The sequence below is a fragment of the Hemicordylus capensis genome, chromosome 6 (genome assembly GCF_027244095.1).
Source record: "Hemicordylus capensis ecotype Gifberg chromosome 6, rHemCap1.1.pri, whole genome shotgun sequence".
NCBI lineage: Eukaryota > Metazoa > Chordata > Lepidosauria > Squamata > Cordylidae > Hemicordylus > Hemicordylus capensis.
In genome coordinates this window covers 123,871,511-123,897,908 of record NC_069662.1, presented here as the reverse complement: position 1 = coordinate 123,897,908, position 26,398 = coordinate 123,871,511, and the positions used below count along the sequence as shown (strand labels likewise).

Genomic DNA, 26,398 nt, shown 5'->3' with positions numbered 1-26,398 from the left:
TCTGCTGTGAAGCCATGGAATATGTTCCATGGCATCACAGCAAAACAACAGGAAAAACAACAGGAAGCCCTACGACTATAGCAATAACTTGAAGAAGATTATAGCTTCATGCAACTGCCGCCAAGTCAGTAAGGCAGGAACCAGAGGTTACCAGGGAGTGTGCACTCCCATTGGGTTTGATATCTGAACCTGTCCAAGTCCAGTTTGTGGCCAGAGTCACTGACTTCTTACCAACTTCAGGCCAAAATTGGTAACCAAGAGTTGGCTTGACAAAGATGGTAAAAATTTGGGAACTATGGCTGGGAATCAGAAATGGATAGTTTCAGACATCAGGCCCAATGAAACCTCCAGTTCCTGCTTTACCAATTTGGTGGTAGTCATGTGAAGCTGCTCAATTACACTAGCAAGTATTTACCCTTGTAATGCTATTACACATTCAATTTTAACCATTGCAGTACAACCCATACACCAATTACTACAAAGTATACACATTGTCTTAACATATTAGCATATATAATATAATATGCATTTTGACAATATTATTGTTTTATGTTATGTACATTTATTTAATGCTGTTTTAAAATATTATTTAAAAAAAATTAAACTGTTGTAATGTGTGTTTTTTTCTCTCCCCCCATTTTTGTCTTAACGAATGTTTTACTTTGTTTTTATTCTGTTGTAAACCGCCCAGAGACGTAAGTTTTGGGTGGTATAAAAATGTTTCAATAAATGAAATAAATAAATAAATAAAATTTACGCAAGTTTTCTATATGCTATGCTAAACTCATGTTTATCTTTTGTGTCAATTCCTGCACTCTTCTCTCTTGAAGAAATTAATTAATAATAGTGATCATGGAAAACAAGGCTCTTCCTATGCTTCCTATGCTTTGAAAGGTCACCTTTCAAAATGTGTCTGTTGTTGCAATTATTGGCAATCTACCTAATTAGAGGAAAAAACCAGGCTAATTATCTTTCTTAGGTACCCATCTTTTTACTGTGGGTTTAGACAAATATCAGTCATTGCAATACCTGACAAACTTCCCAGTAATTTTTCAGAATGCTTCTCATGTATCTTCTAGATTTACCTAAAGCTGTGCTTGTCGCAGCATTTTCTTGTTGCTCTTATTTACTTACTTTAATCTTTTAAAGTAGTGGTGTTAGTTTAGGCAAGTAAAGACTTATTTCAGTCTGACTTCGGTGCAGAAGAGTCAAATCAAGTAAAAAGGTTTTATATTTTCAAGCAAGGAATTGATCCTGCAGACTGATTCACACTTGCCTTCTTAATCAGGAAAAGTGTGTTTATGTAAGTTTGGAAAAGGCGGGGGGCGGGGTGGAGGAAAAACTGTGTTGAGCCAGTGTCGACTCCTGGCGACCGCAGAGCCATGTGGCTTTCTTGGTAGAATAAGGAGTGGTTTACCATTGCCTTCCCTCCCATGCAGTACAAGATGATGTCACTGAAGTGAGCAACTGCCTCCAGCACCTTCTTATATCTCTGCTGCTTGACAGAGGTGACTACAAATACATATTTATTAGGCACAGTCTGGGAAACACACTGGTGGGGATTCAAACTACCAGCCTCTTGCTCCCTAGGCAAGCTGCTTCCCTGCTGCGTCACCACAAACTCACCACTTATTTTGCTCTTCTGAAGAAAGGAACCAGCAGCCGTGAAGAAATGGCATGGAAAGGGGAGGCCTGGTAATGGTTTACTCTTGCCTTGTTCCATATGTCTCAAGAGGGACAGAACCAGCAGGAGTTGTCACCAACCCAGGACATGTCCATTCTTGTCCCCGGCAGCTCTGTGGTTTTTTTTAAAAAAGCCAATTGTACTTTGCTTCCTCTAGAAGCAGCTAACTTTTCTTAACAAGACGAGCACAGCCACTGCATAAAATCACCTCCGCTTGAAGCAGTTTGTTCACAGTTTACAGCTGTTTAAATGCACAAAGTTATTAGATAATAGGCAAGATATAACATCTCTGGCAGTAAATCAACTAGCACTCATTCTTGTAGATGTGTCTGGTCTGAATAAGATTATACTGGAGTTCTTCCCTTACTTAGTCCCTTTCATATGGACAAGGTGCCTAACAAGGAATCAGTACAGACCTTAAACATCTGTGAAATCTTTTTATTGTCTTTGGATAATGTCTTGATTTACTGTCTTAGGTTGATCCCCGTAAGATTATTATTTTACTTCACAAAAGTACCCTGAAGTTTGGCTTTTTATAAGTAAGATTAATTTAGCATTCATAAAAATTAGGTGATTTATTCCTAGCTAGAGCCAGGTGTAGCTCAGACAAAAAGTTGTAAAAATGTCTCCAGAAGTACTCTGTAAATGCATCTCAATCCTGACACTCAGTTCTCCCTGCTATTTCTGTCCTGGACAGAAGCCTCTTGAGCTGAGCCTTCAGTTGTGCCAAACTGTGTGGCGGGTTTGTGAGATGGAAAAAAGTCCTCTGGGGACTAGCAATAGAGTAGCCAACTTATAACTCATATGATCTAATTCTGATGTCAGCTAATGTCTTCAGAGACTCTATATACTGATCCTAAACAAATTGGCTGCTTAAATCCCATTGAAATCAATGGTGCTAAGTATGTGTAACTCAGTACTGACTTCTGCCATTAGGTGCAACCCAGACAAAGTTAGACATCTCTAAATCTTATCAAAATGAATAAAATGTTGTAAGAAAGTTCTATAAACAATATAGGCCTGTTCACGTGACCATTTGGGGCTGGGCTGGAGGGTTAGAGTGCTCCTATCCCAGTAGAAGCACACAAGCAGATCCTCTGTTACAAACACAAGCAGAACCTCAGGTACAAACCCAGGAAATACACAATTAAGCCAGGCCCAGCATCAATTTCTGAAACTTGGAAGTGCAAGCATGAAAAAGCCAGCCTTCCCAGCATGCTTTCTGCTGCTAGTAGAATGGAAAGCCTCATGATGTCAGCAGCTGCCCTCTGATTGGCCACAAAGGAACAAAAAGTGGACTGGGTGACAGCAGCCTCTGAAGCTACAGCTCTCTATTGTTTCCAAGCCTTCTGAGTCCCAGTAGCTGAGTACACAAGATACACGATCCACATGACCAGAAAAGCACAGTAGTAGAGCTCTCCTCTCCTTCTACCTTATTGATTGGTTGACTAACTGATTGATTGATTCATTCATTCATTTCATTTCTATACTGCCCAATCCAACGTCTCTGGGTGATTTACAAACTAGACCAAAATACAATCATTAAAAAAATCAAACACAAAGCCATAAAATCTGAACATTTAACAGTCCAAAGCACAGTACAAAAGTTGGGCTAACCCGCTTTGAGCAACCTGGGTTGGAGAGGTTTTTATGAATTCACACAATCATGCAAACCAGGGTATAATGAGCCCACTGATTTGCACTACACGTGCCACGTCAAATTTTAGAGTTGTGGGCAAAGAAAACTCAGATATGGGTCTATGTTCTGCCCATGAGCCTATCTGGAATTGAGCACAGCCCCAGCTCCAAACCTCATGTCTAGTTTACAGTAGGCTTGCCTGGCACCTCTGCTTCTCCCTGCTGCTTGCTCGAGCATCCCTTTCCCATCCACACACAGCACGTGATAACTACAGTAGCAATGGAGAAAGATCACTGCAGCATCTGTTAGACCTTTTTACTAGAGTCTAACTTTATATAAGAGCAGGGTTCTAATAATGTACTTTCCAGGAAATGTACTCCCTGGGGCTTCCGAGTCCTTAAATAGGGAGTGCTAAAGTTAGGGGGAAATGCCGGCTTCTTCAGCCTATTGTCCAGTGCCATGCAAACAAGCTAATATTTATCAAGCAATGTCTATTAATTACCATTATAGGCTGCCATTTAATTCCATGGGATTTAAGCAGCCTGACTGTATGCAGATATACAGCTTCCCCCACCTTTTTCCTGACTCTGTGGTCGCCAGGAGACAACATTGACGCAACAGCACAACTTTACCATACTTTTTTTTTTAGTGAAAACAATATTCTGGCCTTTCTACAACTCATTTCCAAGACACTTTCTAGAAAAGTGATTATAGATTTCAGTAATTTATCAATGGTGAGTTGATAAAGCAGGGGAAGTTACAATGAAGCAGAGGAAAGTGACTCCAAGATCAAAATATCAGAATGATGAATGTTGCTGAATAAACATCATGGTTTTATTAAATGCTTGGGCACCACTATGACCTTTACACACACACACACACACACACACACACACGTTACAGTTATGAGACAAGCTATTCGAGTTACTGGCTTACATCCAGATTAAGTTACTCATAAGCAGTATTACTGAAATTAATGGGACAAGTTTAATTGTCCTATTAATTAAAATGGGAGTACTCTTGAGTAACTCATAACTGTAACATTTACATTTCTGCGTGCATCCACACACAGACACACTGTGTGCATCCACATGCAGCGGCAACAGCAGCATGCACATAGTAAAAGTCCATTAAAAGTGCTGGCACTTCATTAGATAGGAGGCTGGTCATTATTTATTTATTTATTATTAAATTTATATGCTGCCTTTCATGAAAACAATCCCAAGGTGGTTTATTTATTTATTATTAAATTTATATGCTGCCTTTCATGAAAACAATCCCAAGGCGGTTTACAGCAAAATTTAAAAACCTCTCATTCCTCCTAAAAATAGGAGTAAAATAGCGCTAAATAAGTCTATAGTAAAGCTATGACTTGAATTGTTTATCTGGCTGTCTCTTTATCCATTGGACTACACCGGCTCTCACAGGAAACAGACATTGATACTTTCCCTAGTTTGATAGAACTTCTAACTTATGTTATTAACATTCACTGTTGGGATAACCCCATAATTACTTATGTCAAACAAAGCAAAACAAACTGAATTTTAAATTGGTTTATATACTGTCAAACTGAATTTCTGTGGCTTACATGCTTGTACTACAAACCCAAAGTGAGGAACCTTGCTTAAGAGTCATTCCGGCACAACAGCTCGAAGCACTAACTCTGGGCAAAGGAGAATGATTTGCCTCATGATGGCTTAATATGCTGTTCCTTCCCATTCAGTCCTAAGGGCCACTGAATCACAAAGCTATGTTGCCTATGTCTAGTAGCAGTAGTAGAAAGGGGTTCACTGAGAAAACAGTCTTTGTTTTACTCTAGTAACTCACTAGCTGGGGGGAAAAATGTTAGCAGATACTATGTTTAATGTACAAATGTGATTAAAACAAGATAAAACACTTAAATACATTGACCCACATACTGCACAAGCTTCCACACATGTAACACAGTGTGCACACAGTTACATAAGTGGGCTCTTGTGCACACCACAAACGTATGCAACCATAGTTGTGTGACAGTATGGGCATTGAAACAATGGCCATACTGTTGTGCAACTGCAGCTGCACAATTTTTGTGTGTGTGCAAGAGGGCACTTGTGCAACTGCGTGCATGCTGTATTACAATGTGTGTGGAAACTTGAACAGTATGTCAGCTAGTGCAATACAGGATTATTGCAATTTTCATCCATGGTAATCCTCTTAATTTGCATCGTGAATATTTTATTTTGAGGCAATTCCCATAGATTTTAATGGAACCTACTCCTGACTAAATGTGCTTAGGATTATATAGCTATAAATTTGAAGCAAATATAATCTATTTAAATTTAGCATTTACTGACTTACATTTCTTATACAATTTGTTGTACAAACATCTCAGCAACTTCATTACTTATAGATTGTCCCAAAATGCTGGCTGTATATAGAGTAGTAAATTTAAGATGTCTATACAGTGATAAACTATTCAATAACAGAAACTAAACAGCCTGGTCCTATTGTTATTTACTCATAATTAAATGCCACTGCATTCAAGATTACAGCCTTATTTCTTCACAAATAATCCTTTGCAGGCATATGATAATTTTTTCCAGAAAAGCACATAAAAAGTTCCTAATTCCTGTAGTCCTGGATAAAGCAAAATTAACTTCAAAGCCTGCACAAGTACTGAATGAAAAAGCTTTGACTACAAAGCCAAATGTTATTCTGTCCAAGAAAAATATACAACCGTAATACATTGATTAATCATATAATTTAAATGTTTTCATATTATTACTATGATTCCAGAGTTACTTTATTTGCACACACTACACCATTCTTTTTAAAATAATAATAAAAGTCTGAAAAAACATTTTAATGCATATACACATGTTTTCTTTTATGTGGAGATGACTGTGTTGGACTGCACTGAATCACCAAAGAGAGAACACACATTCGCTGTAGTGAAGCACAGTCCTATGCATGTTTACTCAAAAGGAAGTCCCACTGTGTTCCATTAGACTTACTCTGTAGTAAGTGGGGGGGGGGATCCTGACTATCAAAGCATGTGTGTAAGGTGCCTCCATGTAACTGCTGTGCAAGAGGGCTAAGACTCCTGAGCACTGCTGATGTTTCAGAAGTGTTGGTCAGTGACACATTTCTGATCTAACAGAGTACTTCCAGAGTACAAGCAGTGCTTGGAGGTCTTAGCTCCTTTGGTCAGCAGCACATGCAAAAGATCGGGGCAACTGCATGTAGGCTGAGTGTGTCCACACAAAGCCTCCTTACATGCACACTTGTTTAGTCAGGATGTCAATCAATGTCAGAACTGTAACCTAAATATTGTTTCTGCTGATTTATCACTGGGGTGTGATATCCCTTGGGTCCTTTGAAAAGGCTTACTTCTATGCCCCAGGGAATAAACTCTTTAAAAAGGAAATCTACATCCTTCAGCTCTGTTGCCATGATAAAATGCACCCTAATATATACTTAAAATTGATGGTTCTGCCATAGAGCATTGCAGCAGGAGTCTTAATACGCATAAGTCCCTTTCTCGAGAAGGCAGATCTGGCCACGGTTACCCACGCCTTAGTCACGTCGCGGCTGGATTACTGTAACGCGCTCTACGTGGGGCTGCCCTTGAAGAATATCCGGAAACTGCAGCTAGTGCAAAACGCGGCAGCGAGGGTTTTATCCGGAGCTGCCCGTTGGGAACATATCACCCCCATTTTGAAAGAGCTGCACTGGCTGCCGGTTCGTTTCCGGGTCCAATTCAAGGTGCTGGTTTTGACCTTTAAAGCCCTAAACGGTTTGGGCCCGGGGTATTTGAGGGACCGCCTGCTCCCAAGGGTTGCTGCCCGCTTGACAAGGACATCTGAGGGGGCCCTGCTCCGGGTGCCGACAATGAGGGAGGTCCGGCTGTCGTGCACTCGGGACAGGGCCTTCTCTGTTGCTGCCCCCAGACTCTGGAATGCTCTCCCAGTGGCCATTCGTTCCTCGGACTCCATCACGGCTTTTAGAAAGCTTTTAAAGACTTGGCTTTTTACCCAGGCTTTTACATGATCGTTTTCTACTGCAGCCTCTCTGTGTTTTTATTTGTTGTATTTGTTGTATTGTATTTATGTCTGTTTTTATATTTTTAACATGATGTTTTTATTGTCTTTTTATTGTATGTTTTTAACTTTTGTAAACCGCCTTGGGGTTATCTTTTTAACGAAAGGCGGTATATAAATGCAAAAATAAATAAATAAATAAATAAAAATAAGTATTTAATACCCATGATAAGTATTTTGATTAGAAATCTAACTGGGTTAACCAAGTTATCACTTTGCAAGTTCATATAATTTAATTTGGGTTAATGTTTAATTTATAATTTAACTTGAGTTAACCAAATTATAACTTTGCAAGTTCTGATCACACAACACCCACTGTTACTATTCTATACTCTATAGTAAAGTGCTACTCTACTCTTTCTTATTTACTTAGCCCCCCCCCAAATAGAGTGAGATAACTGCATTGATCTAAATCACCAAGAGGAAAACCTAATTTAAAAAATGGATTCAAATGAAATAGCACACTTCAGATATTTCTTAAACCTTGGTACAAATCCAATCACTACAACATGTTAATATATTTATTATTTTATTTATTTTAAATATATGTTTATATTCCTCTCCTACAGCACAGTGCGGATTGGGGCAGCTCACAAAAATAACGAATTACAATAAAACAACATTAAAAAAAAACCAATCCAACAGAGTATTTGCATCTAAAAGGGTATACTTTGTATAATCCCCCCCCTCCCCAACACTCAGGATTAGAATCCACAGGTTAACCAGGAGTTAAGTATATTATTCAACATACACAAAGCACTCGTGGCCAGTTAGTTATCCACTGTGTGGGAAGTGGAGGATGAGAAAATATCACTTTAACCAGCAGCAATCCTAGCCACTGCCAGTACCCAAAATGCTGTGTAGGGCTGAGGAACCTGAACCGGCATCCTGTGGAGGAGACTGCCTGTCCCCGCTGCTCAGTTGTCTTCTGTACATGTGCCAACCAAGGCCAGCTGAGCAGCAAAGGTGGGCAGTCTCTCCACAAGATCCTGGGTTGGCACCACTGTCCTGCACTGCATTCCAGGTACTGGCTGCTGGTACCTTCTAAAGTTGAACCGATTAAGTTTGCTACTGATTAAAGTGATCTCTTCCCCCACTGCCCAGAATGGCACTCACCGGCCATTACTGGCACAAAGAACAAAATGTTGTTGTAATTAAAGAGATAAAGAAATTTTTAAAACGTTTCTAAGTGTATATATTCCCTAGATGATATAGGACTTACCTATAAAGTCAAGGAGGCTATAAAAGGCAAGAAAACTTCCTTCAGAAAACGGATGCCCTGCCCAAATGAAGAGAAGAGAACACACACTCTCACAAATGAAATGCAAGAAGACAATAAGGAATCCAAAAAGAGAGTTTGAGGAACATTTAGCTAAAAGCATCAAGAAAAATTATAAAAACTTCTTCAAATAAGAACATAAGAACAGCCCTGCTGCATCAGGCCCAAGGATGCTGTATCTAGTCCAAGGATACAATGATGCTGTATCTAGTCCAGCATCCTGTCAGTGGCCCACCAGATGCCTCTGGGAAGCCCACAGGCAAGAGGTGAAGGTGTGCCCTCTCTCTTGCTTTTGTTCCCCAGCAACTGGTATTGAGAGGCATTATGCCTCAGAGGCTGGAGGTGATCTATTGCCACCTAATCTATAGACTAGTTAAGAAGAGTACATCAGAAGCAGGAAATGTGCAGGGTTTATTAAGAAAAATATGGATAGTGCAGTGGAGCTAAATGAGTTCTTTGCATATGTCTTCACAGCAGATGATACTCAGCATATAGCTGCACCTTTGAGCTGAACTTCTCAGAGATGGAGGCTGAAGAACTGAGCCAAACTAAGGTGATGAGAGGTTCTAAACAGTCTTGAAAAATTAAAAATTAACAAACCACCAGGCCCAGATGTCATTCACCTGATAATTCTTAAAGAACTCAAATGTGAAATTGCTGATCTTCTAGCAAAAATATGTAGCTTTTCCCTACAACCAGGCTCTGTACCAGAGGACTGGAAAGTAGCCAATGTAACACTATTAAAAAAAAAAAATCTGGGGGGATGCAGGAAATTACAGTATGGTTAGCTTAACATCTGTTCTGGGTAAGTTGATGGAAAGCATACTTAAGGATTAAATTGTTAAACATATGGAAGAACTAGGTGTGTGCAATTCGGGTTTTCGGTGATTCAGTTCGGGACCCGAACCGAATCATCCCCAATCTGTTCTGTGCCCGAATCTGGGCCACCCGAATCACCCCTGATTCGGTTCGGATTAAATCCGAATCCGAATCTGAATCTGAATCGATTCAGGAAGGAAAAATGGGTCCCAGGGGCAAAATAGTGGGGTGGGGTGATAGTGCCCAATGGTTGGAGGCTACCACCCAAATTTCAGGGGAATTGGGCAAAGGGCTGATTTTTGGGAAATTTTTGAAGTTTTAGTGTCTTTGGGGCAGTTCGAGGGCATACAGTGGGATCTGGGCAAAAATAGTGGGGTGGGGTGGTAGTGCCTAATGGGAGAAGGCTACGACCCCAATTTCAGAGTGATTGGGCAAAGGGATGATTTTTGGGGAATTGTTGAAGTTTACATGTCTTTAAGGTTTCCCCCCATAGAGAAGCATTGAGGTGTCAGCAAATGGATAGCTTCACACGGGGGGCAAAGGGGTGGCCTAGAGCAGTGTGGGGTTGGTGATAGTGCCAGGTAGGGTCAAGGAAGCTACCTGAATTTTTTCAAAGGATTTGGCGAGAGGGCTGATTTTTGGGGAATTGTTAAAGTTTATGCGTCTTTAAGGTTTTTCCCCATAGAGAAGCATTGAGGTGTCAGCAGCCCCATAAGTGCACTTGGGGGGTGCTGGGGTGTCCCAGAGCGAGTGGTAGTGTAGTGCACATAGGGTGCCAACAACCACCCCCATGGGTTTCTAACCCATGGGGTACACGGTTCTGTTGTTTCAGAGGTATTCTGAGTGTGGATTCTATACAATTCCCCAAAAATCAGCCCTCTGCCCAAATCCTTTGAAAAAAATTCAGGTAGCTTCCTTGCCCCTACCTGGCACTACCACCAACCCCACACTGCTCTAGGCCACCCCTTTGCCCCCCGCATGAAGCTATCCATTTGCTGACACCTCAATGCTTCTCTATGGGGGGAACCTTACAGACGCGTAAACTTCAACAATTCCCCAAAAATAAGTCCTCTGCCCCATCACTCTGAAATTGGGGTGGTAGCCTCCACCCATTAGGCACTACCACCCCACCCCACTCTTTTTGCCCAGATCCCACTCTATGCCCCCAAACTGCCCCAAAGACACTAAAACTTCAAAAATTCCCCCAAAATATGCCCTTTGCCCAATTCCCCTGAAATTTGGGTGGTAGCCTCCAACCATTAGGCATACCACCCCACCCCACTATTTTGCCCCTGGGACCCAAAATTCGGGCTGACATCACTTCAGACCTTTTTGCATTCAAATCAATGGATGCAAAAAGGTGGGAAATTCAAAGAGATGTCATCCTGAATCACCCAAATTTTTTGGGCCCGAAATTCGGGTGATTCGGCTCGGCCCCCAAAAATATTGGGGGACATCGGGGGTGATTCAGTTCAGACACGAATCACCCGAAATTGCTCGTTTCGGGCACAGATTGTTCTGTGCCCAAAATTTTTTGCACATCCCTAGGAAGAACAGGCCTGGATGAAGGAGAACCAGCATGGCTTTTGCAAAGAACTTGCCTCACCAATTTCTTGGAATTCTTTGAGAGTTTCAACAAGCACGTGGATAAAGGTGATCCAGTTGACATACCTCAAAAAGCTTTTGACAGTTTTTCATCAAAGTCCCTTGAGCAATCTTAGTCATGGGATAAGGGTACAGGTTCATTTGTTTGGTAACTGGTTGAAGAACAGGAAATAGAGGGTGGGAATAAATTGAGTTTTCACAATAGCGAGCAGTAAGCAGTGGAGTTCCCCCAGAGAGTTGTACTAGGATTAGTCTTTTTAATTTATTTTTAATTTATTCATAAATGATCTAGGAGTTGGGCTGAGCAGCAAGGTGGCCAAATTTACAGATAACACTAAATGATTTAGGATAGTGAAATCGAAAAGAGATCATGTGGAGCTCCAAAAGGATTTCTTCAAACTGGGTGAGTTAACAACAGAATGACAAATGTGATTCAATTGAAGTGTAAGGTGATGTACATTAGGGCAACCCCCCCATCAACTTCACATATCAATCAATCAATCAATCAATCAATTTTTATAATTACAATCCAAGACTAATCAACAGAATATAAATACAATACACAACCAACAAATACAATACTATACCCCAGCACCATCAAATAAACAGCCTGTATACTCTATATTCAATTAATTGAGGACTTAACCTGCTTCTTCTTTATACTACAAGCCATAGTGCAAAATTCGGCAACTTTAAAAGTAATTTCAGCATTGGCATCAGAAAGAAGTGTGTGTGTGTATGTGTGTGTGTGTGTGCGTGTGTGGTGTGTGGGTGTGTGTGTATAATCTGTCAAAACGGGAAGTATAAATAAAGAATAGATATGCTTACAGAATAAATGGTAGTGTAAAATGTGCTCCACTTATTCAACTCTGCTGAACTACAGGGGCACAAATGTTTGAAATATGTCCCCTTCAGAAGGCATCACATTTAGGTGCAGCAAATTAAACATGCTCCAAAATTTTGGGGATGAGAGATCATAAAAGTATTTTGCCGGAGCAAATGTTTTGCTAAAATTCCCTGCAGCAGCACAATGTGTAATATGGTCCTGGTCCTCCTGCAGGCTTACATCCCAAATATATTGTCTAATAATTTCTTTAGCCTTTGCAAAACCTAAGGAGGCTGCACTGGCGGAGAAAATCCATAGCTCTAAATTTCTCTTCCACCTCTCTTCTTCAACCAGACACAGAATTGTCTGTTAGGATGGAAGGGGCCAGCCCAATAAAGTTAAATTTTACTTTAAGCCAATAGTTTATTATGAGTGACCAAATACGAGTCTCAAGTGAGACCAGTCCCACTTCCATTCTGAGAATGGCATTAGAAATATAGCTGGGTACGCTCAGAACGGTTACAAGGAACTTAGACTGTATTACTTCCAAGGGGCGAAAATCTCTATAAATATAAAACTGCACACCATAACTGAGCCACCACTTTGCCATGGAAGACCTGAATCACTGACAGTACATGTAGGCCTCCTTTTGTGAAAAACAATCTAAGAAGGGCTGAAGCACTTCTTTGCACCTCTTAAGTATCATATGCTGACTGGGCACTCCATGAACTGAAAAACTACACCTAGGTACTTTAACCTGTTCAAGTACCTAGGTAATTTAACTTGTTCAATCTCATAACCATTAATCTGCCACTTACGTTTGACAAATACCATGTCAAATCTTGGCAAATATCATGATTTTGTTCAGTTCCATTTTATTTCAATCTCTGGCCAGCAATACAAATTAAACAGATAAAAAACTTTGAACATTAATAACAAAAATATTAAAACAAAAGTATTAGAGACTGTCTGATTCTATTGGCCATCACACAAAATTTGGCTACATTATATGTAACAACAGAGTCATGGTCAGCAAGAAGAAAACAAACCAAAAGCACATCTGACCAGTCTGGAAAATTTCTTTGTAAAGGAGCTATAGAAGAAATACAAGAATCTTGATAAAAGGTACAGTATAATAAAACGTGCTATAGACTCAACTGCTCCATCTCCACACGGGCATACCCATTCCTCATCAGGAGTCTGCTTAAACCTGCTTTCCAGAACTGCTTACAGGAGAATATTGAAACGTGTCAACAAGAACATTCTTCTATACTTAGGCACCGTTAACATGCTAAGGTACTTAGCTAGTTTGGAGTTATATATTTGGTTCCCAAGGTAAAACTTATTTGTAACAGAACTTATATCGTTTTGGCATGTGATATCTAGGATCCTTTGTCTGAGGGCTAACTTAACATGTTCATGGCCCCACACTAGGAGAGAATCCAAGTAAATAAAATTTCTTCGCTATTAGTAATTTCCATCGCAATTGAAAGCCATCGTTCAGTATCAAAGGTACCAAACCCTTTGGTAGAAAAATAAGCTTTATCCATAAACTAGTGTTTTCAGGCACGGTCCGGTCCGCCCCCGCCTCACATTCCCGGCCGGTCTCCCCGGACGGGCAAGGGCCCCAAGGACTCGCAGCCGCCTGGCTGCGGCAGCGGCGCCAGGCCTCAGCCGGCTTACCCCGTCGCCTCCTCCCCCCGCCCGGCTTCGGCGGCGCGGCTCCACTGCCGCCTTGGCCGCGCTGCGTCCTCTGGCCGAGGCGGCGGCTTTGCCGCCGCCTCGGCCAGTTTCCTCCTTCCCCGCATTCCTGGCTTCTTCGGGGCGGCCGCTTCTGGCCGCCCAAGATGGCCACCGGGTGCCGGCCGTCATGTCTCCCTTGCCCTGTTCTGCGCCTGCGCTTTGCGCAGGCGCAGAACAGGGCAGGGAGGCACGGACACACGCTTGGTGTCCGTCCACGGACGGACACCAAGCATTTTATTAGAGAGGATTACATGCCACTAGCCCTAGTTTTCACACTTGGTACACCTGCATTCAAATGTAAAATCACATTAGGTGCACAAGGCACTTGAAATAAGCTTCTCAAAAACTTGTTTTGGGTAGTTTCTAAGGACGTAAAATTGGAATATAGGAGAACCTCGTTATACGTGGATTCTATATCCACGGTTTCGCGTATTCACGGGTGTCTAATAAACACCCAATTTCAATATCCATTGATATGAAAGGGTAAAAAGCCACATATCCATGTTTCTTATTGGGCCATAAGTGACTGTAGAGGTCACTTCTGGCCACTATTTTGTCCATGGGAGCCATTTTGTAGCTTATTTCAGCAAAAAATGGGGGGGGGTTGTGATTTGGAGGACCATTTTGGACTGGGGAGGGCATTACTGGATGCCAGGAGACTCATGGAGCACAGTAGAGCATTTTATTTGGCCTCTTTTGGTGTGTGTTTTGTTCTCAGTGGAGGTTTTTTAGTCTGGGAACGTTAACCCCTGGGTTCCCATAGACTCAATTACTCATTATCCGCTGATTCATTACCCGCAAGTAATCTGCGGGAACGGAACTCCCGTGGATAATGAAGTCCACACATATAAGGTGATTTGGGCACCACATAAGAGATGGGCTAGCACTTTAGCTTTGTATAGTTTGATAGCAGCCAGGATATGATGTTAGTCTTTTGGTAATTCATGTGAAGCTTTTCCTGCCTATACAGTGATGGGGTCTGAGCTGCCTGTGACTGACCCTGAGAGGAATCTTGGGGTTGTGGTGGACAGCTCATTGAAAGTGTTGACTCAGTTTGTGGCACAATTAATTAAGAAAGAATGGAGAACGACAAATAAATTTACATTTCATTCAAAACTGTGAATTTAGTTTAAAGGTAACAGGTAGCATTTGGATGAATATTCTGATATGCACCTGATCCATGCCCTCAGTTCCTAAAAGCAAGGATATCTGAAACATTCCACAGAGTTTCCCTCAATATCCAAGAGCATGGGACAGAAATATCATGGAAATAAAGGTAAAGTCTTCACTGTTCCTGTCTCTTTTAGTAGTTCATATAACACATAGCTCATCAAGAAAGAGAGAGAATGAGTAGTACTCTTTCTTTATATGAGAAACAAGTTTCTTATTAGCACAATCTTTGAAATAAGCCAATTTGGCTTTCAGTGTAATTTCATTGGGTGGTATTAGTTTTTATAGACTGATCCTCTTCTTTCTTAATCCACATTTAATTTATTCATATGAGACTAATTTTAATCCATCTTGCCAATTATGTTTTGTCAGTTTAAAAGTAGCATAATATGTAGTTAAGATCCAAATAGCAAAAGAAATTCATTTTGCTCATTTATTTTGAAGAGTTCTGTCCGCTTATTCCCCTCAAAGTATATTAATCCTGATGGGTTTTAAGTTAGTGGGCAGCAACCAGACTGTGTCAGTCACAACTAAGTCTCACTGAAGTTAATGGTATTTAAGTTAGTCTCATTGTTTTAAATGGTGCTTAATCATGACTAATCTGGAAACTGCCCAGCAAATTTTAAGAAGATAAATGCTCTTGGAATTGAAAGACAGATTCCTCTCAGTGTAAACAGCCATGGGCTGTTTACACTGATTCCTCTCAGTGTAAACAGCCAAGGGCAGAATTAATGAAATCTAAAGAGTTAAAGAGATTTAGATTCATCTAAATTAAATGGTTTATTGTTATATAATCATTAGGAAGTGGCAAACATTATGCTTCTGGCTTAACTGAATGGTCTCTGCACTGCCCATACAGTGACTGACTGACTGACTGATTGATTGATTGATTCAATCAAGTGCCATCAAGTCGGTGTTGACTCTTAGTGACCACATAGATAGATTCTTTCCAGGACTCTGTCTTCAGCTTGGACTTTAAAGTCTATCACTGGTGCATTCATTGTTGTCGTAATCAAATCTATCACAAGTACATCACAAGCCTATACAGTACAATATCTAAAATAAATCTAATTTTAGATCTTGTATACATCTAAATATATTTTCCTGCAGTATATTTAAGAGTAATTATTCGTGGCTGACATCCAGACTAATATTGCAAATGGCAAAAGCTATTCAGCACATGCAGTGGGGAAGAACCACGAGAGCCTCAGGAACATATTTTCAGGAGGCACAGTGAGCTACAGATGGAAGGGGAAATCAGCAAAAACCACTCCTCTCCTGTTGCACACACACGGTTTTTCGGTACGTGGAAGCTTAATCTTGATGTTACCCAGTGTAACATCAAAGTACCTGTTTGTGATCACAATGATAATCTGGAAAAAAGCTTTGGCCTGCACATACCCTCTGGAAATGAACAGACCTCTACTCCCTGCTGCTGCATCACATCTTTGGGGGAAACACATCTATGATTTCTGTGCAATTCTCATTTGTGCCACTGGATTTGCACAAGATGACCTTGTGCAGCACAATCCTATGCATGTCCACTGAAATGTCTCTCTGAGTAAAATGGAGCTTACTCAAAAATAAACGTGTATGAATTTGTAACCCTAGTAGACCGTGATGTAATTACTGAAAGAAATCGTTGTTTTAAAAAATACTAATTTATTTTAAATGTGTTCATTTTAAAAATACAGTGAAAAACACTTGTAAATTTTAGAAATCATTAATTACAGTACAAGTGGTCCAAGATACAGTATATATTTTTAAATCCTACAATTTGGGTCATGGCTCTGAAGAGTAAGTGGTCTGTTTTACGCAATTTCTGTGATTTGTTTTTGTTTGCCAATATGATTTAAATGAGAAAAACCACTTAATTTGTCTTAATCGTTCTCATTTGTATCCTTAATGTAAATAAGAAGGAACTTATTTTATAACTGAGAGATAACAACAAGCTTTAGTGGCAGTCCAATACACATATGCAAATGTAAAACTTCAGTACATGTAAGTGAACAGATAAAATGTCCAATGTCTGAAATGTTCTATGTTATTGAAACAGTACTTTTTTGGTTTTGTTTACCAATTCAAATGTTTCATACATTCAGATATACAGGGAAATGCTAGGAGCTGCACACATTTTACCATATGACAAAACATAAACTAGATTAGGTTCAAATCCTATACTGCACAAAAAAACAAGACAAGCTACAGAACAACAACAAAAACTACACACAACTTGTACCGTATACAAATGTTTGCTGAATTACAAAATCCCATAATGCTTGAATGGGCATCTCCTTAGCTTCTATCCTGAGATACAGTAAGTTGAAAACCATGAGCATTCTCCAAAACAAATAACTTCAGGACTCAGCTCAAAAAGGTTTAACTAGTTAAGAACACAGAACAGTAAAGTTCACTGATAATGCACTTAACTGATTTAAAAGCTATTTTTATACTAATTCAGAATATTCTTATATTAAAGAATGGCATAACTAGTTCTGTGCATCCAGGATTACTTTGGCTTTGCGTTTCTTGAACAGCAGCTTCTAAACATAACTATGTGTAGATTGGCTTGGCTGTTTGGTTGAAATAAAACAACCCTACATCCAAGCTTTTGAATAAATCTAAAATTGCTCTTTGGTTCTGGTAGCTATATCAGGATATCAGCTCTAATTACAAATCCATTAAACCCAAGTAGTTGTCTGTTAATGAGAATGGCACACTGATACAAAAAATGCAGTAAATTATATTCTAATGTGTAATCAGAATAGTGATTCAGGAATCAGAATAGTGAACACTGCTAGAAAATATACTCTAAATTAAATGTCTTATTTAGAAACATATATTAAAATAAATTTTTCATACTTTTCAGATTACGGATGTTAAAAATATTAGGGGATGCCTGGCTCTAAGCACATTAATGAGGAATGAGACACTGGTTTCAATAGGAAATCCTTTTTTGTGTATTTTGTGTATTTTGACCTAAAGATCAGTGTATCTGTTCTAACTACCCTGAGCCATATATAGCACAGCATTAGGCAGACAATAATGCTACCACCCGTGTTGTCGCATGGGTTGGAAACAACACTGACATAGTTTCTCAAGAGCACTCTTGCACAACTGTCAAAAATTGAGCAAACACCATTAATTCCAGTGTTGTTTTCAACCCATGCAACAGCACGGGTTGTAGCGCTACAATCTGCCTAATGCTGTACGTGAGCCACTAAACCTAATCCAGGGGTTTAGGGCATGCTTCTTAGGCATTTAGATTATGCATGAAGTTCAAGGAAACAACTAGTTTCCCCATTCAGTATACTAGAGCAACTCCACACATGCAATAGGACATTGAGCTCTGTTTCATACTGCAGTGATTGAAAACACCGGTTTATATGTGGAGTTCTATATACATGTGTGTGCAATTCTCACACACAGAGGTAGCCACTGAATTAGAGCTTTTACTTGAAAGTAAATGGTATTGAGATTAATGAACTTTATTTTCATGTCAAGTTTAAGCTTTGGGTTGAATTTAGTAGGATTTTCCCTTGAAATACATGTGTAATCAACTAAATCTTTAACTGATGAATCTACTCAATAAACAGAAGTTGCAACCCTAATCAAGACATATCCCACTATCTACAGTATTGCAATACTTGCTTAGAATACCATAAGGACAAAATTTAACTCCAGTGTATAGTTGGGCATTTCTCTTTCTTTCTTTCTTTCTTTCTTTCTTTTTTTGGCATAATCTACAGACCCATGCAGTGAACTGCAAGACCACATGCAAAACTGCTTTTAAATCCTAAGAGACTTGCAAAAGCAGTTTATAATAGGATTACAGGGTCTGCTGTTCAAAACAAAAAAGTCAAAATTTTCACTGGACATACCCAAGACCCCCAAAGGTAATTTAGGCATGCACAATAGCTTGGACATATGCTGTAATGTTTTTGCCTTACTCCAGTGCCATATTAAAAACTTCTTTTAAAAGTCTCCTTCATTTCAAAAATGGTTTGGTATGTAGCATATGGAGCTGCTGTTTGAGAAATGTAAGTCCTAAGTCCCTAAGGGCATGCAAAACTAGTTGTGCTGTTCTTGGGAATCTGGCCCTTGGATGCAACTTAGGTTGGTCTTTGGATCCCGGCCTATATCTGTTGACATTTCTGTTCATGATAAATGATATTTTGATAATAAAAACCAAACATAATTAACAAATTCACTCTGTCCAGAGGAGAGAAAGGGGGAAAAATCATCTCATGGCACATATATTTTGCTTGTCCGCTAGCAGCATGCTGAAAAGTTTAGAAACTTTGATGAATCAGTTACACTGTTCCTTTTGCATACATTTATATACACATACTCATTTTTCTTATTGAAATGTTTTGGATGGTAATCAGAAGTCATTCAAAGCAACGAATTCATACTATTAACACACATCTATCAAATAATTTTTTTTCAGAAATGACCTTTTTATAAGTACACTGGTGAGTGTATATGTTTTTAAAATGGCATTTCATGAGAAATACACCAAATATTTAGGTAGCAATCCATCAAACACCTATTCAGTAGGTGTTATACAGAACCCTCATGCAAGTGCCAATGAAACAAACTGAGACTGCACAAAAGAAGGACCCAGTGAACAACATTCAGTGCACTCAGTAGCTAAGCACATTGAGCTGTATCAAAAGAAAGTCATAGCTAAGCGCAATCAAAATCAATGGAATAAGTTAGTAATCACTAATTTAAGTCCTATAATTTCACTGGGATTTACTGACAACTAATTTTATTTGGATCCTACACACTACTAGGGGGGAAAAATAACTCAGGATGTAACAAAAAGTTACACTAATTAATTTCAGTGGATTTAAGAATCCCTTTGTTGCATTGTGGCCAATGCATTTAAGATCAGGACACCAGGTGGTCATTTATATTGGAATAAAGTATTTAGAAACTTAAAAAAAAAAAAACAAAACACTGAAAAACTGCAGTTCATGTTTTTTAAAAATAATTAACAACCCTTCTCAAACATATGGACGGGGGTGGGGGGGGATTCCTTTGTACGCCAGTGGTAAACAGGTTCCTTTGTACCTGTACAAAACTAATGTACAGTTATTTCTAAGGAAGCAGGTTTATTAAGTAGTCTGTTTTAAAAGTTTAGCCTCAAAATGTAAGAAAACCATCTGTAAATCTCTTAATCTGTATACATTGTTTTAAAGATCAATCCACCATTTTAAAATTGTGGATTAACACATTTCATCAAATATTAGAGGTACTTTTCCACATATACTGCACAAGGTTGTATATAAAGAAAGTGATTGCTGACTAAAGCACCACTAAAATCAATGAGAAAAATTCGGCATAACTAAGTAGCTAACCTAAGGCCCATTGATTCAATTTCTTTGGGTACATATAACCTACACTTAACTTTTAATAGCTTCAGCGTTCAAAATCCGTAAATTGCTAATTTAAAAGGAATCTCATTAATTAATGTGTGATACCACTCCTTGGCTGAAACTTTTAATAATTATCCACAAAAATTCAATATGCAGTCTGTTGCATACGAAACATTAATCTAAAATGCAACAATAAATATTGTCTTAAATGTTTTAATATTCTTATGAAATTGCTTCACCTTTACATTCCGCCCCCCCTTAATATGTAAGGGGGGGCTCCCAGTATTCATTTTATTTTTAATATGTAAGGAGGGCTCCCAGATGACAAAAATTTAAAAGATAAAAAATAAACAATTTTATTGTATTTTATTTATACAATCCTTATCTCATTATATGCAACAAAAGGATACTCAAAACCATTGAAACCAATTAATGTAATTGGTGTTTGTTAGATTGTTTGTTTGTTAGATTGGGGCTTATTTTCTAGTATATGTGTTGTATCCCAATATAATTAGTTATATGGACATAATATCCACAGATAAGCATATAATCCATTGGATACTGTGTACATAGAATATAAAGTGTTTAAGAGAGAATGTTAAACACTGTGATAGGTTTGTGATAGCGCCAATCTGCTTATGCTCTTCTGCAACCACAAACCATTATTTCACAAAGAATGAAATAAAGATGAGTCCAGACAACTAGGAAGAAAAGAAACCCTTTTGATAAATCTTAAGTAAATATTCATATTGCATTAAAGAACAATTATTTAGATATTTGAGTACTGTCCATGATTATCCTGATGGAACACAGTAATTGGCGTAGTATAAAGATTTGTGCATAAATTGGTTTGCAACATATAGCAACATCATGCTTCATTATGTTGGTCAGAATTATCTTGGAATTGAGAGCTGTTAATATGAAAGATACATGACACACACAAATTAAAGGAAAATAAGTTAAATTGTTTAAAGATGGTTGTTTAAAATGTTTAAAAAGTGGATATACTCTATTGTGTCAGCAAAAGATACTGCAATAGATATTAATCAGGAGAAAACTGCTGCAGACACATGGAGAAACTGTCAGCAGTTGTCTGCTACTTTTGATGACTGTATTTCCCATCATGATATAATACACAAATTGTGTTGGAAACAGATGACAGTTTCTCTACAGTTCTACTTCCATTAGTCATACAGAGAAAATTCTTCTTAGCCTGTTGAAAATTGTTTCAAGACAAGGGTAAAAATTAAGTTAGTTTATCTCTCTGCTAAGGTCTATTCATTCAGTCTAGTGTTATAAGCTATAATCAAAATTGTGCCAATACGTATTGCTTTCCCCCCATTCCTAGGATTCAATCTCTTTTTAATACTAGTAGGCCCCCAGATTGACAGTGATGTCAGATGAAGAAAATTAGTTACAATTGTTCATTGTCAGCACCATTGTAAGGACACACATATATTTTCTAAAACCCTGCATTAATGTATGTGGAATACTCAAAGTCTGTCAAATGCAATGGTGTAGTTGATGACCCACATAGTTTCCAACTGTTGACTTTGTTTTTATTTGCATATAACATGTTACTAAAATACAGGCATGATAAACATATGTGTATACCAATACACAAATACAGAAGTTCCAGGGAAAATGAAATGGTAAATTAAAACCTACTTGCTACTTGTATGGAGAGTGGGTTTTAAAAATATGTATTCATTATTAAATTATGTCAAAAAGATAGTGATTTGTATCAGAAGCACACAAAGAGATTAATTCACATCAGTTTCTTGTGAAACACTGTAAAATGCCCTATAAGAGCATTTGGCATGGGCAAAAGTATGGAGATGGAGTGACCAAAACCTCCATTTGCTGTCCACTGTTACACTGGTGTTAAATGTTCTGATATATACAGTATTTAAAAAACAACTACATCAACTTATTCTGTCCTCTGAAGGCAACATTTTCACATAATGAAAACTAAGAAGCTGAAAAATGTGGATTTATGAAAAGTTAGATCCATCTAAATCTTACATACATTAATAAGAAGTCAATAGCTGTTACTTTATCTATGTAATACTTATAGGACCTGTATAAAAAACCACTTTCAACCATATTTATCTGAAATAAACAAGATGAATGTCCATATGAATGTATTTAAATTTGGGTTTTCCATTGACGTAATTGTGTTGCAGATTACACTTAATTCATTGTAAGTCACCCTTAACTATTTGAGTTTCTGAACTTCAGTTAAAGCTAAATGAGATGACTGTCTCCCTTGGACTGTTATGTAACAGTTTTCTTAACTTTCTGCACTGTGGTTTGTTATTAAACATTCAGCAGCCAACAAAAAAATCATACAAAAAACTCTGCACAATTACTCTCACTCCTCATATGATAAAACAGCATCATCTACCACAATTTACATGTACAATTACTATTTAGAAATATCAGTGTCAGACTGGTAGAACACATTTTTCTATAAATTAACAGGGACAAAAATGCTTTTGGTTATTGTCGAAACAACAGCTGTAAAGGGTAACAGTTTTCTTCAAATTTAGAAAATTTACAATATAATATCTGTGGAATAAGATCATGATTTCCATCATAAACTTCTAGTAATATATGAAAAATCCCTTTGTTTTCTTTTTCTGAACTCCAGAGCCTTATTCACCTTCCTACTGCACATGTGTCTATGCACCTTACCTTTAGCACTTTTATTATGGGACCAACAACTTAATTATCTCACTGGACATTTGATAGCATTCATTTTTTAAATGTTAAAAATGTTATAGAAGCACAAAATTGACTGCAAAATAACTACAACTGAAATGAACATCTCAATTTAATCTTTCCAGGATATAAAGTATTAATGACTTATTAATATAATGTTTAATAATGAACTGTTATTAAATTTAAATGAATGGGATGAATGGATTTCCAGTGGCATCAAAGTGCCAAGGAACTGAAACTGGGTGAAATATTTCCAAGTAAATACCTTAAGAGTTGAAGCGTAAATTACAGGTCATTTTACACTTTTTCCTTATATTACACACTGTTGTTTAATAATCCAAAATTGGAATTCACATCTGTATGTTTTATACACAGTATACAAGCATATGCAAACTGGAACTTGTAGGAGTTATTTCAACAGTATACATGCCAAACAGTTCACAGTCCTTGAATGGAGATGAAATATATTTATTATGTTAGTATTTCATTCACACACATGTGTTATTACATGTCTATTACACACATATGCAATGAATCTCTCTCTCTCTCTCTCTCTCTCTCTCTCTCTCTCTCTCTCTCACACACACACACACACACACACACACACACACACACAAAGAGAGACACTTTTAATAATAGGTTTGTGCATTCTTCAGGGCAGGAATCCATTTGTTCTACTATCTTTATACCTTTTTACATGTTTGTGTAGCCTGTTTAAACTATAACACGAACCAAAAGAATAAATACTATAGCATTAGAACTACTGATTCTGAGCAGAGTTTGAAACCATTGATTGACAATGAAACTTCTTCCAAGCGCACTGCCTGACTCTCTCTCTCTCTGGGCGGAGGAAGCGGCTTAATCTTGAAAAAGAGAGCTGAAGGGAAAGCCAGGTGTTAAGAGAACTACTCCCTAATCCAGTTCCAGACTCCAAAGGAGTTCTCTCTTGACGGTAGGAAAGTACTGACAACAACAAGTGCTTTCACGGTTCCTGTCCTCCTGGTCCTTGCCCGTGACCAAAGTTGCCTGTGCCTTTACAAGGTGAGGCATCATCAAGCGCTTCGGCGCTCTGCATCTCTCCAAAAGTTACTTGGATGCTAAAGGAAGACAGCGCCATGAGCGCAGCTTCTTGGGATGCAGCCTGACCCATCCAGCCTGGGCCTCCCCTCCCCTCCCTGCCAGAAGATTCACCACCACCCACCACCACCACCTCCCAGAGGCAAAGAAGAGTCCAGAGGCGCGCGTTTACCTGAGCTGTCGCTTTTCCTCTTGCCAGCCCTCTTCTCCGTTTCCACTGGGGACAGCGCCTGCCTGCCGTAATCTCCCGGAGCGCACGCTGTCCCCGTCGGGGTGCTAGTTCCTAGGCTCGAGGAGTTCGAGCACAGCCCCGGGGGGCTGCTGCCCAGCTCCGGGGGCCCGCCAGAATCGGGCTGGAGGCACAGGCTGTGCCTGGCCGTGGCTGGAGGAGGCGGCGGCGGGGGCGGCGGCGAAGCCATCTGCGGGATGTGCCAGTTCGTCTGCAGAGGCGGCGGCGGCTGCTGCTGCTGCTGCTGCGCTTGCTGCTGCTGGTGGTGATGGTGGTGGTGGTGGTGATGGTGGTGGCCCCGGTGATGCTGGCTGCCAAACATGCCCTCCTCACTGGGGTATCCCGCTATGATGCAAGAGGAGGACGCAGCCGAGAGCTCCGGGTAGGACATGGGGTCGGCGCGGCCGTGCAAGGCCAGCGCGGACTGCGAGAAGGGGTGCAAGCCCTGGCCGGGGGCATGGTGCGGGCTGCGCAGGCAGCCGAAGAGCGTATGATCCATGGCATGCAACGCGCGGCTCCACGCGGCAGTGCCGCTGCACGAGAATCCCCGCCGCCGCCGCTGCCGCCGGCAGCCCAGAGGCGGCTGTCGCTGCTGCTCCTGCTGCTGGGTCCTCGGCTGCGCTCCTGCTGCTGCTCCTCCCAGCCACCCCGCGAGCCAGGCGCCGCCGCCGCGGCAGCAGCAGCAGCAGCAAGCAGCAGCAGCGTGCTCAGATAATCCAGGGCTCCTGCGCGCCGCCACTTGCCCCGGCCGCGGCCTCGCTGGCTCCCAGGTCCGCCGCCGCAAGCAGCAGCAGCAGCGGGCGAGGGGGACGGCGGCAGCACGGAAGGAAGTAGGTGGTCCCGCACCAGTGCTTCGAGGGGAAGCGGCTCGCCGCCGAGGTTATAAATACAGGAGGGTGTAACGTGAGCCGGGGGCTGGCTTAGCGGCGCGGCACTGACCACAGGCGAGCGGCTGCCTCCCCAGCGCCAGCCCAGCGACCCGCGGCTGTCCCCTCGCCCTGACCCCGGCGGCTCAGCCTCGCCCTGCTGGGTAGGCACCCGCCCGCCCGAGGTTGCTTGCCTTCTTGGACTCAGGCTCTTGTAGCCCGCCCTGGCCTTCCGCAGCTCGCGGGGCGGCTTGCAAAGCCAAACCGAAACAGGCAACCTAGGGCAGTGGTGGCCAACCTGGGTTCCTCTGGATGCTGCTGGACTACAACGCCCATCACCCCCAGCCACCGTGATTTGTAGCTGGGGATGATGGGAGTTGTAGTTCAGCAATATCCGGAGGAACCCAGGTTGGCCACCACTGACCTAGGCAATCGGAACCGCTTGATTTTGTTACTCCCAGCCTTTCGCTGAAAGTCTGCCTTATTGCGTCAGACCCTGGGACCATTTAGATTAGTACTCCTGCCTCTGACTGGCAGCAGCAGAGTTCCAGGGTTGCAGACAGGACTCTTTTCCAACCCAACTTAAAGATGTCAGCGATTGAGCCTGGGACCTTTTGCATGCAAAATGTGTGCACTGCCACAGAGCTAGGGCTCCATCCCTAACAACAACTAGGATGAGGATGAGGATAAGAAAAGGGCAACTCTCAGGATTTCAGACAGGACTTGCCCAGGCTGGAGATTCTGCATGCAAAAACATTCACCTTTCGCTAATTCTAGGCCCCATCCCCCTCTCCATCAGGAAGAGAAGTGGGTGAGAAGGCAGAATTCACTGGCTTCTCTTCCATCTCCCCTGGGTGGGTGAGGGTCAAGCCCAGTCCAGTGGACTCAATCCTCCCCACTGTGCTGAACAGAGGGCAGAAGGAAGAGGCAGCAGCTGCTCCTGAAAGCAGAAGTTACCTCTGCCTCTTTCTAGACACTCTGCTGCACCCAGTTCTTCTTCCCACCATGCCTCTCAAAGGGGCAAGGGGCAAGGGCTGGCTGCTCTGCATTGTCCCTTGAGATGGTGTGGCAGCCGGGGGCAGCTGCTGGCCTCCATGAGGACCAGATAGGGCAAGGGTGCAAGAAGAAGCAGCTGCTCCTATGCGTAGCCACTGCATCTTCTTACCCACTCTGCCTCTGGGCTGCCTCTGAGCAGCCCACTGGTGGAGCCCATCTTCCCTGCTGAATCAGGTAAGTGAACAGTGGGTACCCTGAAATCTGTATGGGAGTGG

General features: G+C 40.7%; 1 protein-coding gene across 1 annotated transcript in view; it reads right to left on the bottom strand.

Moving 5' to 3' along the window:
* MEOX2 (mesenchyme homeobox 2) overlaps positions 1 to 25,086 on the bottom strand; it is a 91,707-nt gene extending 66,621 nt beyond the window's left edge. The window contains exon 1 of the mRNA XM_053263321.1: positions 24,205 to 25,086. Within this exon, the coding sequence (XP_053119296.1) occupies positions 24,205 to 24,760 (556 nt within the window). The 5' untranslated portion in view covers positions 24,761 to 25,086. The remainder of the gene's footprint in view (positions 1 to 24,204) is intronic.
* Between the last annotated feature and the right edge of the window lie 1,312 nt (positions 25,087 to 26,398).